The sequence below is a fragment of the Etheostoma cragini genome, chromosome 6 (genome assembly GCF_013103735.1).
Source record: "Etheostoma cragini isolate CJK2018 chromosome 6, CSU_Ecrag_1.0, whole genome shotgun sequence".
Classification (NCBI taxonomy): Eukaryota; Metazoa; Chordata; class Actinopteri; order Perciformes; family Percidae; genus Etheostoma; species Etheostoma cragini.
In genome coordinates, this window is record NC_048412.1 from 2,396,315 (window position 1) to 2,411,314 (window position 15,000).

Sequence of the window (15,000 nt, forward strand, 5' to 3'; positions counted from 1 at the left end):
GCTACACTCAGGATAGGAGGGTCATTGGACTGAAGTTTAGGTTCTATATATAGCTTGAATGACTTAAACATTGAAACACACCATTCATATGGTCCCCAAATTGTATTGGAAGCATGAATGGCTGTTTACAGGACTGTAAAGGATCCATGTGGGCTCCTTAGAACATGTGGAACTGTATTAAAAGCCTTTAAAGGATTCTTCACGTCCCCCAAAAGAGATTTCAAAGTTACTCTCAGCTCTTTACAACTATTTTAGAGGTAATAGTGTGTGAAAAGCTCCTCTGGCTGCTCATCACCCAGTAAAGTGAGACTAGACCTAAGTGAAGAGCAGGATTCAGTCCAGACTCAGGCCTCGGGTCCCGGGGCAAGGGAGGGCAGTTTTCCATCCCGTCCCAGCTGTCGTCCCCCAAGTGTCAGCTTCAGGGACCAGGACTTTGTCCAGAGAGGGGACATTCCTGGCCGACCGCTGCTGGTTGCCATAGGGAGAGGTAAATGAAACAACAGCAGTCGCGTCACTGCTGCCACCCCCCCCCCCCCCCCCCCCCACACACACACACACACACACACACACACACACACACACCCTCCATGTTCCTAGACTATCTAAAGGCTTCTATTTAGAGAGGCTCTCTGCTGTGGTGACAAAGCCTTTGCAGGGATAAAGGAGGGAGGGGTAAAGAGCACAGGGCCCAGAGAGAGAGAGAGCGAGAGAGAGAGAGAGAAAGGACTAGAAGAAGTGAAAAAGATGAGAGAGATTATGTCTGTCCTCACACTGCAGTGAGATAAAGCAAACTGGGTGGGAAAAAAAAGAAATTTCAAACCAAACTTCCAAAATGTTGCTTGGCAGAAGTATATTTCAACTTGCTAACTTCTGTTACAGTCCCTTAATTTTGAATACTAGAAGGTATTAATAATTCCTACTGTATAGATGCAATTAAAAAGCACTTTTGGTTGTTGTATGGCCCTATAAACAATTCAATCCACCAGAAATAAAGTGTAACATACTGGCCACAAATTAAACCTATAAATCAATGGAGACAATTTATAACTTCTACTATGCAAATGACTCAAACTCTAATTACATTTTTTTATTAAATAACTTGGACCTAGCAGTAAAATTAAAAGGCAATGAGAAAAGCAATTATCAAAGAAATATTTTCACCCAAAAATATTCAAACTGTGCAGTAATAAACAGAAAAAGTCTACGCTGAATACGCATACCCGCAAATCATTGTTACCCGTGTTAATTTATTCGGAAGGTTCACACGAGGACACATGGCGTGTGTACAGACGGAGGTGTGTGTGAGATACAGGAACACACAACAAAGGGCATGTGCTAATTACAAAATGTGGTCTAGCCCTGCTTTATGGGACCTGAAATGGATTTTGATGACACTGATTTAAGTTGTTCTTCAACTTTTATTTTGCATTGATGCTGCTTAACTGGCTAAAATAGACACTCTTTATCTCTGAGGTTACTATTAAACATGAAGCAAATATCAAATGTAACCATCTTGCAACATAGGGGCAAAAAAGTGTATATCAAACATAGGATAGCATAGGATATGAAACATGAAGCATAGGATATGAAGGCCCAACTTGCAACCAAAGTGTAACATTTTAAATATAAGATTGGAAATATTCATGACTTCTTATTAACGCGCGTGTCTTCTGCAATGTTTCATGTGTGCATTAAAAACATATCTGTAAGCAGTGATGTAAACCCAGCCTATGATGATCAGCTGAGATGCTGAAATGCTTATTATCCATGTATATAACTCAAGCTCTCCAATTAAGTCTTACGGATTGGGCCTTTAATGGATCTCATTTCATAGGCTAATAATCCTTTATGGATGTGAATCCAGCTGCACTGATGGAACAACAAGCCGCCAGGATTTAAGTCATACGAGGAAAAGTTTCCAGGCACGGCTCGGTAATTCATTCTGGTAATATTGAACATTATTGTGGCGTAACATTGAAATCGGCCAAATCAAAAGAACATTGCGGTAATTAGGCTGTAATTCAAGGAATTACCACATCGCCACACAGGCTTAACTAGTCGTGTTGGGAGAAACGCAAAGCACATTATTTTAATGGTGTAATATGCAAACTATGGCTCGTTTCAATTACATGGCTTAACAATGCATAAATGATGCGAGCCGTGTTATTTGGACTGCAGGGTCCTCAGTTATTCAATCACTCAGAGGGGCCAATGTTAGGGGCCACGCGGCTCCTCTCGTACAGTAAAAACACAGCGCTGAGCACCGACGGTCGCGGCCAAACTACATTTAAGGGAATAAAAACGAACAGCCCGAGAATGTAAGCGTTAAATTAACAGTAGGATAATTATATGACCCGTGTGCTGTAAGGATTCAATTTCTAACGCTTTAATTAGGCGACAGTCCCCCCATACATCAGCTCACATCCCTCTGCCAATTTCTCACCAGAAAGCATCCTGCGAGCGGAAATAATTAGATTTTATTAAGACACGGCTCGTGTAATAAAGAAAATCAAAAGGAGGGGCTGGTTGGATATGATGTATTTTTTTTAATTTATCGATTGTTGCACACACACAGTCCAATGAGCCCCATTTAAAGACAGGGACAGTTGAGTCCGAACAAGTGGTAAAGAGGCTGCTATCATACTAAATGAACTCATATAAGGAACTGTCCACTGTCTACTGTGGTACAAAGATAGACTAACTTATGTTCTCAACCCTGAAACAGAAATATAGTCCATTTGTTATGGGGTGCTATACAAAAAGCCTTGCAAAATGACCAAATTAATCATAAAATCTGCAAACATTGCCAGGCAATATTTCCCAGAACCCGAGATGACCCCCTTTAAAGTCCCCCTCCAGTCGAAAATGTGTTTCACTTATTGTTATTTGGCTCGTTTTTATCTCAAAGTTTCTCTGAACTCATGTTGTGTAGCGACTTCTTTGCAACCGTCATAAGACTCGGGGAACAATGGCCTGTATGATGTGCCGTTAGAATAATTCACATCCACTCTGAGATATACTTTTAAAGATTTATTGTCCATTTGAAAGTGGAAAAAAACAAAACATGAACCCTCATGTTGTCTTTGGGTCAAATCAAGCTGTTTTTCTTTGTCAATGTTCTTTTTAATTCCCAAAAATAACATAATTAATGCCACACAACGCTCTTTGGCGAGTACACATCTCTATTTTCATCCATTTTAGGGTGTCTTATTCCATTTTATAGCATTTGGAAAAAAATTGAAGTGTTTTTGAAATAGTATTGAGTAAAAGTTGACATATTCCAGTCTGTGATTATCCATCAACATCCATTCCTTTAATTTTAGTCTCTATAATTCCTAATTCTGCTTTTCTAACTCAAACATTAGGTGTAATTTCCAATAAATGAGTTTTATTGATCTTAAATTCCATAAATAACGGTAAAACTAAAGTTAATAAGTTACTTACAAAGCGTTGAAAACGTCCAAAAAAGTGGCAAACTTTCAAAAAAGCGTCAAAAGTGTTGAAAAAAGGGAAAAAACATCAATTTTTACAAAAAAGACCCCAAGAAACTAAATCACAATGCAGGAAAAATGCTGCATGATGAAAACTGCCATAAAACTTCGGTCTGGGGTCAACAGAGACCCAAAAGCCCCAAAACCCAATGCCACCCCTTCTCTCTAGCCCCCGCCATGCAGGTGCACAGGTGTATAGAAAGACTGATTATTGTCAGACCAACCCCCATGGCGTCCTACGTTATGTTAAAGGTGAAAACTGTGAACCATAACCAAACATAATATACATAGCTCCTGTAGCTTGAATCTCAGTTTAACACCTAGATGTTGGAGCGGAATTTTGTGACATCACAACTAGTTTGAAGCCAATCACGGTCCAGGTACGCAATTTATGCAAAAGTGATGTAATAACACGAATCCTCTGAAACATTGACACCAGGGCTCTAGTACTCGAGTCCAGTTTTGGACTTGAATCCGGACTCAAGACCGTTTTTTTTATGGTCTCGGACTTGTCTCCCAATCGCTAGTATTTGGACTTGGGCTTGTCTCGGTCTCGGCCACTGGTCTTGCCAGATATGGCTTTTGGGCTTTTGGTCTCGACCGAGTCCAGGTGTCTCTATTATGTTGATAATAATATTGAAGGGAAAGTGAAACCCAAAAGGATTGTTTTGATACTGTCATGCACAAGACCTTGTCGGTCTTGTCTTAGACTCCAACCTCTGTGGACTCGGTCTTGTCTTGGACTTGACTAGTCTTGGTCTTGGACTTGTCTTGGACTCAACAGCCCTGATTGACAGTGAGAGCAGACTTTTCAGTGAAGTGTCTAATTCTCTTGGTAAAGCTTACAAATAAAAAAATTGGCATATATTTTTTAGCTTTTGGATGGAGAAAGACTAGATGTAATTTTGAGATTTCTTAACGAGGTAATTCAATGTTTTTTGTGTTTGGAAAGAAAACATATGGGACACCACTTATTATTCCAAGAGCAGTATTTTTATTCTAAAACATGTCTGGAGGGGCTCTTTAAAATGCTCAGTCCCCCCAAAAAATGACACGTCATATCATACATCAACCAGAATCTTAGACCTAAACAATGACTTAAATATTAAAATTGGTGCAGATAAATTCTGTCAATCAACTAATTGTTTCCTCTCTAATAAACTAAATGGATAGGTATTTGCTCTATTAAATATTGTTATGATATCTGCACTATTACAATAGGAGATATAATCCAATGAGGTACAATAAGATGTTTAACAATTTAGCGTTTAGTGCTTCCAAGACACAAAATAGTCCCTGTCAGAGCATTATTGGTTTATTACAGTCGCATCTTTAGGGAACAGTTATTACTAACTGGATGTTTTTATTATTTTTTATTTTTTTGCATCTACCACAACTTTGCCTCACTCAGATACAAAAAATTAAAAAATCAAAAGACCAAACCAATACTCCTTTCATCTACAAGATGGTATCCTCAAAATTAAAGATATCCTGGGTTATAACAAAGTAGTTAGAGTGCAGAATATATACATACAAGACATATGAAACATAACATATTTAATACTTCACTTCACGCTGCTGTGGAATAACAGAGATTTTGTTGTTTTATTTCCAATAAGCCGTTCAGATATCAATAATTCTCGTGCGTGCTCTGCTCAAGTCTTACATAACGAGAGCCGACCCACGCATTTTCAGCCTTACTGTAATTGCTGCGTGCATCAAAGGGAGGGAGATTGACAGTCTGTATGGGAGGATTAATACAGTGGGTGAGTGACTACATACTGGGTCGGGAGGGGGGGGGGACAAGAGAGGAGAGAGGCTAAGATATAGGGGGTGAGAAGGAGGGAGAATGAGAGAAAAGTAGAAGAGGACAAAAAGTGGGGAGCGAGTTAACGAGAGGGAGAGCATTAATTGTGTGCATTGTGCCGGGGCTCTTTTGCTGAGTGTGGCTGTCGAGGTGCGGGCGCTAACCCCTCGAGCAGCCCGCCGTGATCTGAGCCAGCTCTCAGACTGCTGTATTCCAATGCAATTAGGCCACTCAAAGGCCTGCTTAAAGCTGCACCCACACACACACACACACACACACACACTTACACACACATACACACACAGATAGCAATAGCCCCTGTGGGTCCCCTCCATTGTAGCGGGGAGGTGTATTCGGTCCCTCTTTGAGGCCCTGGATGAAGAGACCACCCTGGGGAGCAGAAAAAAGGGAGGATTACCTCTCTTTCTGTCCCTTTCCCTCTGTCTTTCTCTCTCTCTGTCTCTTTAGCTCTCTCTCTCTCTCTCTCTTTTGGCTTAGGAGTTCACCTCTAAAATCAGCTCAGAGCTTTGGTTAGTTCCTCCAAAAAGACACGACTTTGGCGTTTTTTTTTTTTTGCAAAAGGAAACAGAGGAAGAAGAGCGACGAGGCATCGCTGTGATGGATGTCATTGTGGGACTGCTCTAGCAATATCGCTTCCCTCTTCCTCTTTCATTATTCACACGGTCGTATATTTCAACAAGTGGCGTGTAGCTCGCTAGCTCTTCCCCGTGGCTTCGGCGCAGCAGCCTCAGTCAGTCAGTCAGTCAGTCAGTCAGTCAGTCAGTCAGTCAGTCAGTCAGGCCCCTGTGTGCTGTATTAAGAGAAAGCTCTTTAAAATAGCAGAGTTCTCTTGGCGGCGTTTCAGCGTGTCTCATTCCCCAGAAAGCATTTAAAGCAGATTACCAACCTAACGCTACACCTCCCAAATAAGAGAAGAGAAGAGAAGAGAAGAGAGAGAGAGAGAGAGAGAGAGAGAGAGAGAGAGAGAGAGAATCTGGCACATTAACACCTGCAATACTACTCAATGGCATCAACAGATTAACGAGGTAATCCACACAATGAGGTCTTTGATTCGTGTGGGTTGGCAGGCAATAACGCCAGGCATAATGCACACTGTTATTTCAGACCGTCCCAGCACGAGAAAAGCTGGCAGAAGCTGTCCCCTTTTTTTTGTTTATCCCCGTCAGATGAGCTTTTGAAGAATTTTAATGCATCTGGCGTGTTTGCTGGTTTCCTTGTCAGGGAAATAACCTGCTGGCTGCTCCTGTGGCACATGTGAAGGGAGGCTTTCCGAAGGCTGTTTAAGCAGCAGGGCTGAGGAGCTCTCCCTCGTCATTTCCCCCCGTTTTTCTGCATAAGGACGTGCGTATAGGATAGGTGTGTGTGTGTGTGTGTGTGATAGATCTCGCGGTCCCATTGCTCATGTGCGGCTCGATTAGCCCCACGTGCCTCGTTCGTCAGACGTGGAGGCATAGCAGATGGCAGGAGACGCGCCGTGTTACCATGCTGTGGCACTATGTAACGCTGCTCTAATTGAAACATCAATACCGCCCTGTCAATACACTACTGCTACTTTACCTACAGACCTGCACTTGACTTGGAAAAACTGACATCTTTGTTTCATTAGGGGATGGTTAAAAGTTTCTAGCTGATTTTGAAATGGCAACAAAGTAACCCCCCACCCCACCCCGAACAGTATCTGCAAGTTTCTGGTGTTTTTAATATCCTAATTTCAATTAAACCCTTGAGTTGATTTCTGTTTCTACACAGCGTTGTGGTGAAGCATGCAGAAATAAGAGACAGAATTCCCTCTGTGGCATCTCTCCGCCGCGGCACATTTTTAATGAATTGCTAAAAAGTTGGGGGAGTTTGCGTGGCTGTGATCAGTAATTCGACGGTATCGGATATTCAGCGGAGAACAGAGAGAAATTAGGCGGCTAGAAATTAATTTGCTATTTGTCCAACTCAATGAGGAGTGACACAGCCCCTTTAATGAATGGGTAATCCATTTCTTATTGCGCTGAGCCGAATTCACCCTTCAACGAAGTGGAAAAAGACAAACACATCTTTCACCAACCTTTGCAACATCCGAAAAGCAAAGAGGGGGAAGATGAGTGTAGAGACCCGCTTCTGAGGGGAGAGATGTGTATGTTTGAGTTTGTTTCTGTGGAGAGGGATTAAGTTTAGAGCCAAGCTAGGAATCCAAATAAATAATGAGCGCCGACACTGAGGCCACACAGTCGTAGTACTGTACGTGGAATTGATTCAGGATCAATTGGCTTGCTGCGCTGTGGGAAATAACAGTCTTTTTTTAACTGTGGTTTGTTTCTTCAGTTCCTTGCCTGCTGCCCTGTGCCTTCCGGCTCACACGCTCTCCTCCTGCTGGACCTGAAGACCCTGGACATCCTGGAGAATCTGAGACCTGTTGTCTCCGTCCACATTATCCCTGATGGTCTTTGTCCCATGAAGCTCCTTCACGGCAGAGGGTCCTGACCCCGTGGAGGACTGCTGTCCAACTTCTGTCTGGTGTAACTGTTGGATACAGTATTACGAGTGTGAATAATAAAATGTTACATACAGGGCATGTAGAAGCATACTAGGGCTGAAACTATACCTTTAAAAAACCAGCTGATTGTGTCATTTCCCCAATTTTTCCTAATCCTTTGGCCTATAAAATGTCAGAAAATAATATAAAATGTCTGGGATCATTTCCTAAAGCCCAACATGGTGTCTGTGATGATCCTTGTTTTGTACACCAACCAACAATCTCGAACCTAACTCAGCTATCACATAAGTCAAAGAAACACAGCAAATCCTCCCAGTTGAGAAGCTGCAACTAGGGAATTGTCAACATTTTAGATTTTTGCTTGAAAAAACTGACAGGCTGAAAGGTTCCTTAAGTTTGATTTGCTCTATCTAATCATTTAGGATAAAAACAATTTCATGTCAATTAATCAATTTAGAAAAAAAATGTTGTGCATAGACAAAATCTCAGTGGAAAGGCAGCATATAAATAAAATAAAGTTGAAATAATGCAAAAATCATTTTTTCCCACTGGGCAATTCGGACTTAACGGGGGGAAATATTGCTATCACTTTTGCTACGTCACTTGGTTGCGCCCTCTTTCTCGGCAGTGGTTTAAGAAAATGAGCGCCACCAACAGTTGATTTAAATGAACTTCCTGCCAATATTCACATAAACAGTTGTGGATGTAAAAACGCATTCATTTTTCTTGGCTGCAGTATCTGGACTTGAGTGGTGCTGCAGCTTACCTGGAAAGCCATACTGGACTTTAGGGGCTTGTTGAGGGTCTGCTTAGCCAACATTAGGTCTCCAGGAATCTTCAACATCTGGGTGATCGAATAAATATTAAGTGTGAAAGACAAATAAATGGTAGAGTAGTATGGAGCTATTATAGTATAAATATAGATTTCATAGAACCCGGGATTACGTCACATGTCATTTTGCAAAGTGACTTACAATTGCTATCTACAGTGGCTTGAGAAAGTTAACACACCCATGCTATAGTTGATTAAAAAGAAGAATAAAAAAACATCTTTTGGAAATTGATCCTAATGCCTTAATTAAAAAAACTTAGAAAAATCCAACTTTTTAAAGACAATTTTCTTTGTGAATGAATAACGTATTGTAAATAAATAAATGCTCTTTATTAAAATACAGGGGGCATTAGTATACACCCCCCTATGTTAAATTCCCATAGAGGCAGGCACATTTTTTATTATTAAAGGCCACTTATTTCATGGATCAGGATACTATGCATCCTGATAAAGTTCCCTTGGCCTTGGGAATTAAAATACCCCCCCCATCATCACATACCCTTCACCATACCTAGAGATTGGCATGGGGGACTTTCCATAGGATCATCTCTCAAAAACTACAAACAAAACTACAAAAGGTTATTTCAGGATCCGTTAAAGTTATTACATTTAAGCATTACTCCAGCATTTATTTTATTAAGCTTGGCGACACACAAGATAAGAGGCCGACATTTAGTTGCTAGTTTTGAACAAGCTCCACAGACGCAAGCTACTACATTTCCCATAATGCAACGAAAATAATCTTTTCCTTCAACCTTCTTTCTGTGAAACACCCGCTCCTTTCAAACTTTATGCATATGTAGCCTTTCTATTAAAAATTGGCAACCCCAAACCGTATGACATTATCATGGGATGTTTTTCTTTTTGATTCAAAAATCCGTTTGCTCAGGCTGAGTAATACTACTATGACTAATAAGCGGCACCTTATTGTGTAAAATCTGTAAAGTGACCCTTTAATCTGACTCTCAAAGATCAGGATTTATTTATAGTTGTTGTGATACATTATTTGCTCTTGTTAAGTCCTCCATCTGTTGCACTTCACACCAGCATCACTTGCAGCAGGGGAAGTGAGTCCTTTGACCCCCCCCCCCCGCGCCTGCTCCTCATGAGTGGAAAAACGACAGAGGAAATGTGATTCAACCCTGTTTTCTCAAGGAAAAATGACAAGGACAAAAAGATGAACTTGAAATCGATCAAAAACTTTATCTGTCCACCGGAGCGACGTTTCAGACTTTGGTTACGATTTGATTTTGGCTCAAGTTTTCAGCGAGTGTTGATGTCTCCGAGTTTTGAGGATTCCCGAGCGAGCAGTTTCCAGCGGGGGCTTCAGTGATACAGTATTTACAAAGCATGAGGAAGTGGGAGCGCTGCAACAGACGGCACCGTGCGCGGCACTTTCAATTATTTCTCACAGCATTCATGAAAACAGTAGCACAGCGGGGAGTGCAGTATGAACTGCAAAACTATAAAAAGACATGGAGCGAAAAGAGAGCTCCCGAGCTAAAATACATGGCATTGTATGCTGTTGTTGGTAAAGAGCTGAACAGGGTACGTCTCCCAAATAGGAGCAATAAAACTAGCATGGCGGCGTCTGGACACGGTGAGCAGTGATGGAGCAAAAAGCTAAGCATAAGTAATTGGATTTTGGGTTGAGGTTCTGATTTGATAGCATCCTTAACACTTGTTTCACTTGTGTAAATGAGTTTGCAGTCTAAATACGCTTCAAAAATCAACTTAAAACCAAATTGAAAACAAAGAGTCTACAGCCATGCTAGCAGCCATGCTAGCAGCTGTGCCTTGAGCTAAATGCTAACTTCCGTATGCTAACATCCTCACAATGACAGTGCTAACATTCTGTTTAGCAGCTATGTTTGTTTAGCATGACATAGCATTTTGTAATTACACTAAACACAAAATACAGTTACAATTGACTACATCAGAACTACTGAGCGTAGCATGTCACTGCCTTGCTAGCTATGTTTCTATTAAAATACATTCAATTAAAGTACATTTGCACACGTTTGGAATTTTGCCCAACATGAAATGCGATATTGGTCTTAATGCATATTAACTTTGCTGAAGTAAGTAATAGTAATTGAATGACAGGCTAGAAACTAGAAAAAGGTGTTTAGAGTTAGCATTTTATGACCCAACTTATTAAAGTCTTTCGAGGAGAAGTGACATATTTGACGTGTTGGTGGTGCTAGACAAAAAGTTAGGGGATCACCAAAATCATGCGTGGAATGTGAATGCTTGTACAAATATTCATGACAATCCATCTAATAGTTGTTGAGATATAGAGTTGTGTATATTATTCTAGGGGTGGGGAAAAAAATCAATACCGTATAGTATCGCGATATTTTCAGTGGCAAAAATGTAACGACACACATGCGCCAAGTATCAATCTTTTATTATATATGTGTTGGTCAATTTGTCCCATTTTGCAGCAATAAAATTGAAGTAATATGTACAAACAGAGAAATTTATCTTTTTAGCTAAAACAGATAGATAGATAGATAGATAGATAGATTGACAAGGTTTCCTTTTGGAGACATCATTTGAAATTGGGAAAAATCTGGAGTTGGCAAAAAGGTGTTATATATTGTCGTTGGCACTGCAACGTATTCACATTTCAGTGTTTTGTTAATAATTGTCACTGTTAATTTAAAATAAAGAAATTGAAAAAAGGTTATTTATTGCAAAATATCACTGTATATTGCATTATGGTTAAAATCGCAATAATATCGTATTGTGATGATGTCATCTGGTGATTCCCACCTCTAATGCATAGTAATGTAATAAAGTAATGTATGATTATAAAGCTTGTCCGTAATTTATGTAACTTATTTTATGAATACAACATGTTCAAATGTGAATATATATTTATATATATATATATATGTACATATAAGACTTAATTCAGTAGAAAGAACCTCAGGGTCTTTATGCAGGCAACATCCCCTATAATGGAGGATACTATCTCATTCATCCTTCACTGTCACATCCCCCTGACTGTCTCCCATTAAAGTCATGAATCAATTTGCTTAAACAAGACGTTTTTTGGCATCTAACTTTATGTCAGACCATTCTTTCTTCATTACTGTCCTTCTGTTACCGCTCTGCCATGACACAGCCGTGACAGCTGCAGACATCTTCCCCTATATTTTACCATGCCTTACCACTACTACTGTCACAACTTCATTTGTTTCTTTTTAGTTGATTTTCAACAACAGGGCTTCAAGCTCTGTAGTGTTTCTCTTTTACTCTTGCGTGACATTTTTATAAATTGAACTTCTTGGAAGTGGCAGCCTATACAGTACTGATTATAATGATCACACCTCAAGTACATGAACCCCAAGAACAGGATGAAGTGGAAACAAGTGAGTCTGTGCAGTTATGGGAGTTTGGTGAACCCGACTGGTAACACCATTACGTGAGCCTCACAGAGATTTAAGATTAGAATATGAAAATGTTGTTGCATGATGCTAAAACCTCCTGTCTCATTTGTGTCATTTTGGGTTATGATAAGATAACAAATCTGCTTGTCTGATTTGTTTGATTAACGTCACCGTGTTAATGTCAGCAATTAATTAGCAAGCACAGTTATTAGATATTACGATCAAAACAACATTCAAGTGTTACTTCACTGGAAATAGCCTTCAGATTGGTAGATTAAGAATATGTTTAAGCAAAGGAATGCACACACATCTACATCTATCCTTTCTGTCCTCTAAGACGTCAACGGAAACAGATGACAGCCAGCTTTTCCTGGAGCTGATCTCATTCTCCTCCTTTAGATGAGAAGCTGTTAGTGAGGCAGAGAGAGAGGGAGAGACAGAGGGAGGGAGAGAGAGAGAGAGAGAGAGAGAGAGAGAGAGAGAGAGGGAGAAAGGCTAGCATCCAGAGATGTTTGTTTCCCAGCCCTTCCACCGGCTCTGTGGGACGACCCTCCTCATCCATCCAGCCCCCCCCCTCCCCCTCCCCCCAACCTAGTGGATCAAACAAAGGACATCATTTGTAGGCCAAGTCTTTTTCTGAGCGCCTCTCTTCTCGGCTCTGCATACCAATCCAATACAGCCCAAGGAGAAAAAGCCACTCCGTAGGTACTTGTGTGTGTGTCTGGTCCGGGGGTTGGAAGGTCTGTTTGCCTCTCCGCCGAGCATCGATTTATCCTTTCTCCAATTTATTTCTCCTCCTTGCCTCCCCGATCCATTCAGATCTGCCTCTAGGGGAGGAAGTCGGGGTAAAGACGTTGTCAGGCCTCGTCGTTGCCGCCTAAGACCGGCTCAAAAGTCATCTACAAGCCCGGGGGCCGTGTCCCCCTGCAAGGACATGTCAGGCAGCAACATGCACACAAACAGAGTTACCTGTTGTCCAGCCGGGACACTTTTGTCAGAGCTGTAATTGGCCTCATAATGCAGTGTAAAGGACACAGATAGAAGGCTTTAATGCTTGTGAGAGGATGCATTATCAGTCTGAAAGGGAATTACATTTGTTTCCGTTCAGACTCTGTGCTCACAGGTGATTCAGTAGACCACAAAATGTCCTCTTATTTCAAAGGGGAGTTCTACCCTGCTCGCTTCTGCAGTAACAACTGTTGGTGAAGCCAGAATGATATTTGATTGTTCCTCATAATCAGGCCTAGACTCAGTGTACGAGCAGATATGATCAGAATAACAATATCTCAAGTCCCCCATTCAGCTGTCTCTGTCTGTTTGATTCTGACATCTTCAGATCTTATTACTCAGACTCACGAATTTGTATCCTAAAGACTCGGCGGTGACGACAGCGGAGAACAAAAAGGCTGCATTTGCACAAAAATCCCACCGTCGTACCCCCAACACACACACACACACACACACACACACACGGCAGAGATCTGCAAGCCATTCTTCAGTGTCACAGTGAGCGACGCCTGGCACATCCTTACACCTGGAAATGATCAATGCAGATATGTCCAGGGGGAAATTGAAATCCATAGGAAATTAGGCGGCACCAGTGATTTATTGGAACAGTAAATCACACTGTGTGATATGTGTGAAACGTGTGTTCCTGCTCTGTGTACAGTACTATACCTTGTGTCTGGCTGGCACAGTGATATCAGCAGCCTGCACCTTCCTGGCTCTCTCCATTTGGTAGACCCATTGAATCAGGTCCAGGGGTTGGTAACGGTCCCTGTGGTACTCCCCCCTGTGAGGGACGGGGTGACGCGAGCCCATGGACACAATGCTCTGCAGGGGTCCCTCTGAAGCAAAATTAGAAGAAGAAAGAAAGCATTGAACTCCTGTTAAAGCACCGTTTGCCTCAATAGCTACGTTTCCATCCAAATGTCAAGTCAATTTTGCATAAATGTTTGAAATATTGCCAAATTCATTTACTAGGCTGGTGTAATAAAACATTTTAAACAAAAGAACAGACACAAGTCTTTCAGGGTCCCTTTTCTTGATGTAAAATTCTTGAATTTGTTAGCAGTTTTACACTATTTATGATCAGAAGAAGCTGTTCAATGCATATACATTCAGTAATTTAGCCTCTATATGGTAGTTTTTTTGTTTGTTTTTTAATCGGCTGGTGGACACATGTGGGATTGACAGGAAAACAATGCAACATGCAATCCTGTTTTATTTGTTGTAGTTTTATGTCACTGATATTCTCACTGTCAACTCTACAGCTGTATCAGATGCTCATGTAGTGTTCTAGTAAGAAAGTCTTATGACTAAATACAAAAAAAGTGGAATCTGTTGGTATTTTGACAGACCAACTGTGGTCTTTCAATCAGAAGGTTATGGTTATGGCATGGTATATGGACATGTATTTCAGGACATTTACAATGTAAATCCATCGCTTTACAGACAAATCATGTCAACAATACACTACATCTTTAGTAATAATGTGTTTCCAATTCATTGCATTGCATTATGTCTTTAAAATTCAAAATTAAATAAATAGAGAAACAGTCTGTTCTGAAATAAAACATTTCCAACATTATCAAATAAAATGTATGCCATTTTCATCAGCCTTTCTACATTGTACATTGTGATTTTGATTAAAAAACAGATTGGCAGTAGCTCAGGTCATAGAGAGTTGGGTTGGGACCCAGAGGGTTGCTGGTTCAAGTCCCAATATGGACCAAAGTAAAGAGTGTGAATTGGTAGCTGGAGAGATGACACATTATCTCCTGGGCACTGCCAAGTGCTCTTGAGCAAGGCACTACACCCCCCCCCCCCCCCCCCCCCCCCCCAACCTTTCAGGGTGCTGGTCCAAAATAGATGCATGAATAAATCCCAAACGTGTGTGTGTATTTCAGGCTATTCCTACTAACAAAAACAGAGTGTAAATTGTAATTTACAATCAATGAACGGTA

General features: G+C 40.9%; 1 protein-coding gene across 1 annotated transcript in view; it reads right to left on the reverse strand.

The window, feature by feature from the left end:
• Positions 1 to 6,462: 6,462 nt before the first annotated feature.
• The window catches only part of LOC117945770 (furin-like protease kpc-1), a 209,638-nt gene continuing 201,100 nt past the window's right edge, over positions 6,463 to 15,000 (reverse strand). The window contains 3 exon segments of the mRNA XM_034873469.1: positions 6,463 to 7,830; positions 8,571 to 8,648; positions 13,712 to 13,881. Coding sequence (XP_034729360.1) covers positions 7,663 to 7,830; positions 8,571 to 8,648; positions 13,712 to 13,881 — 416 coding nt within the window. The 3' untranslated portion in view covers positions 6,463 to 7,662.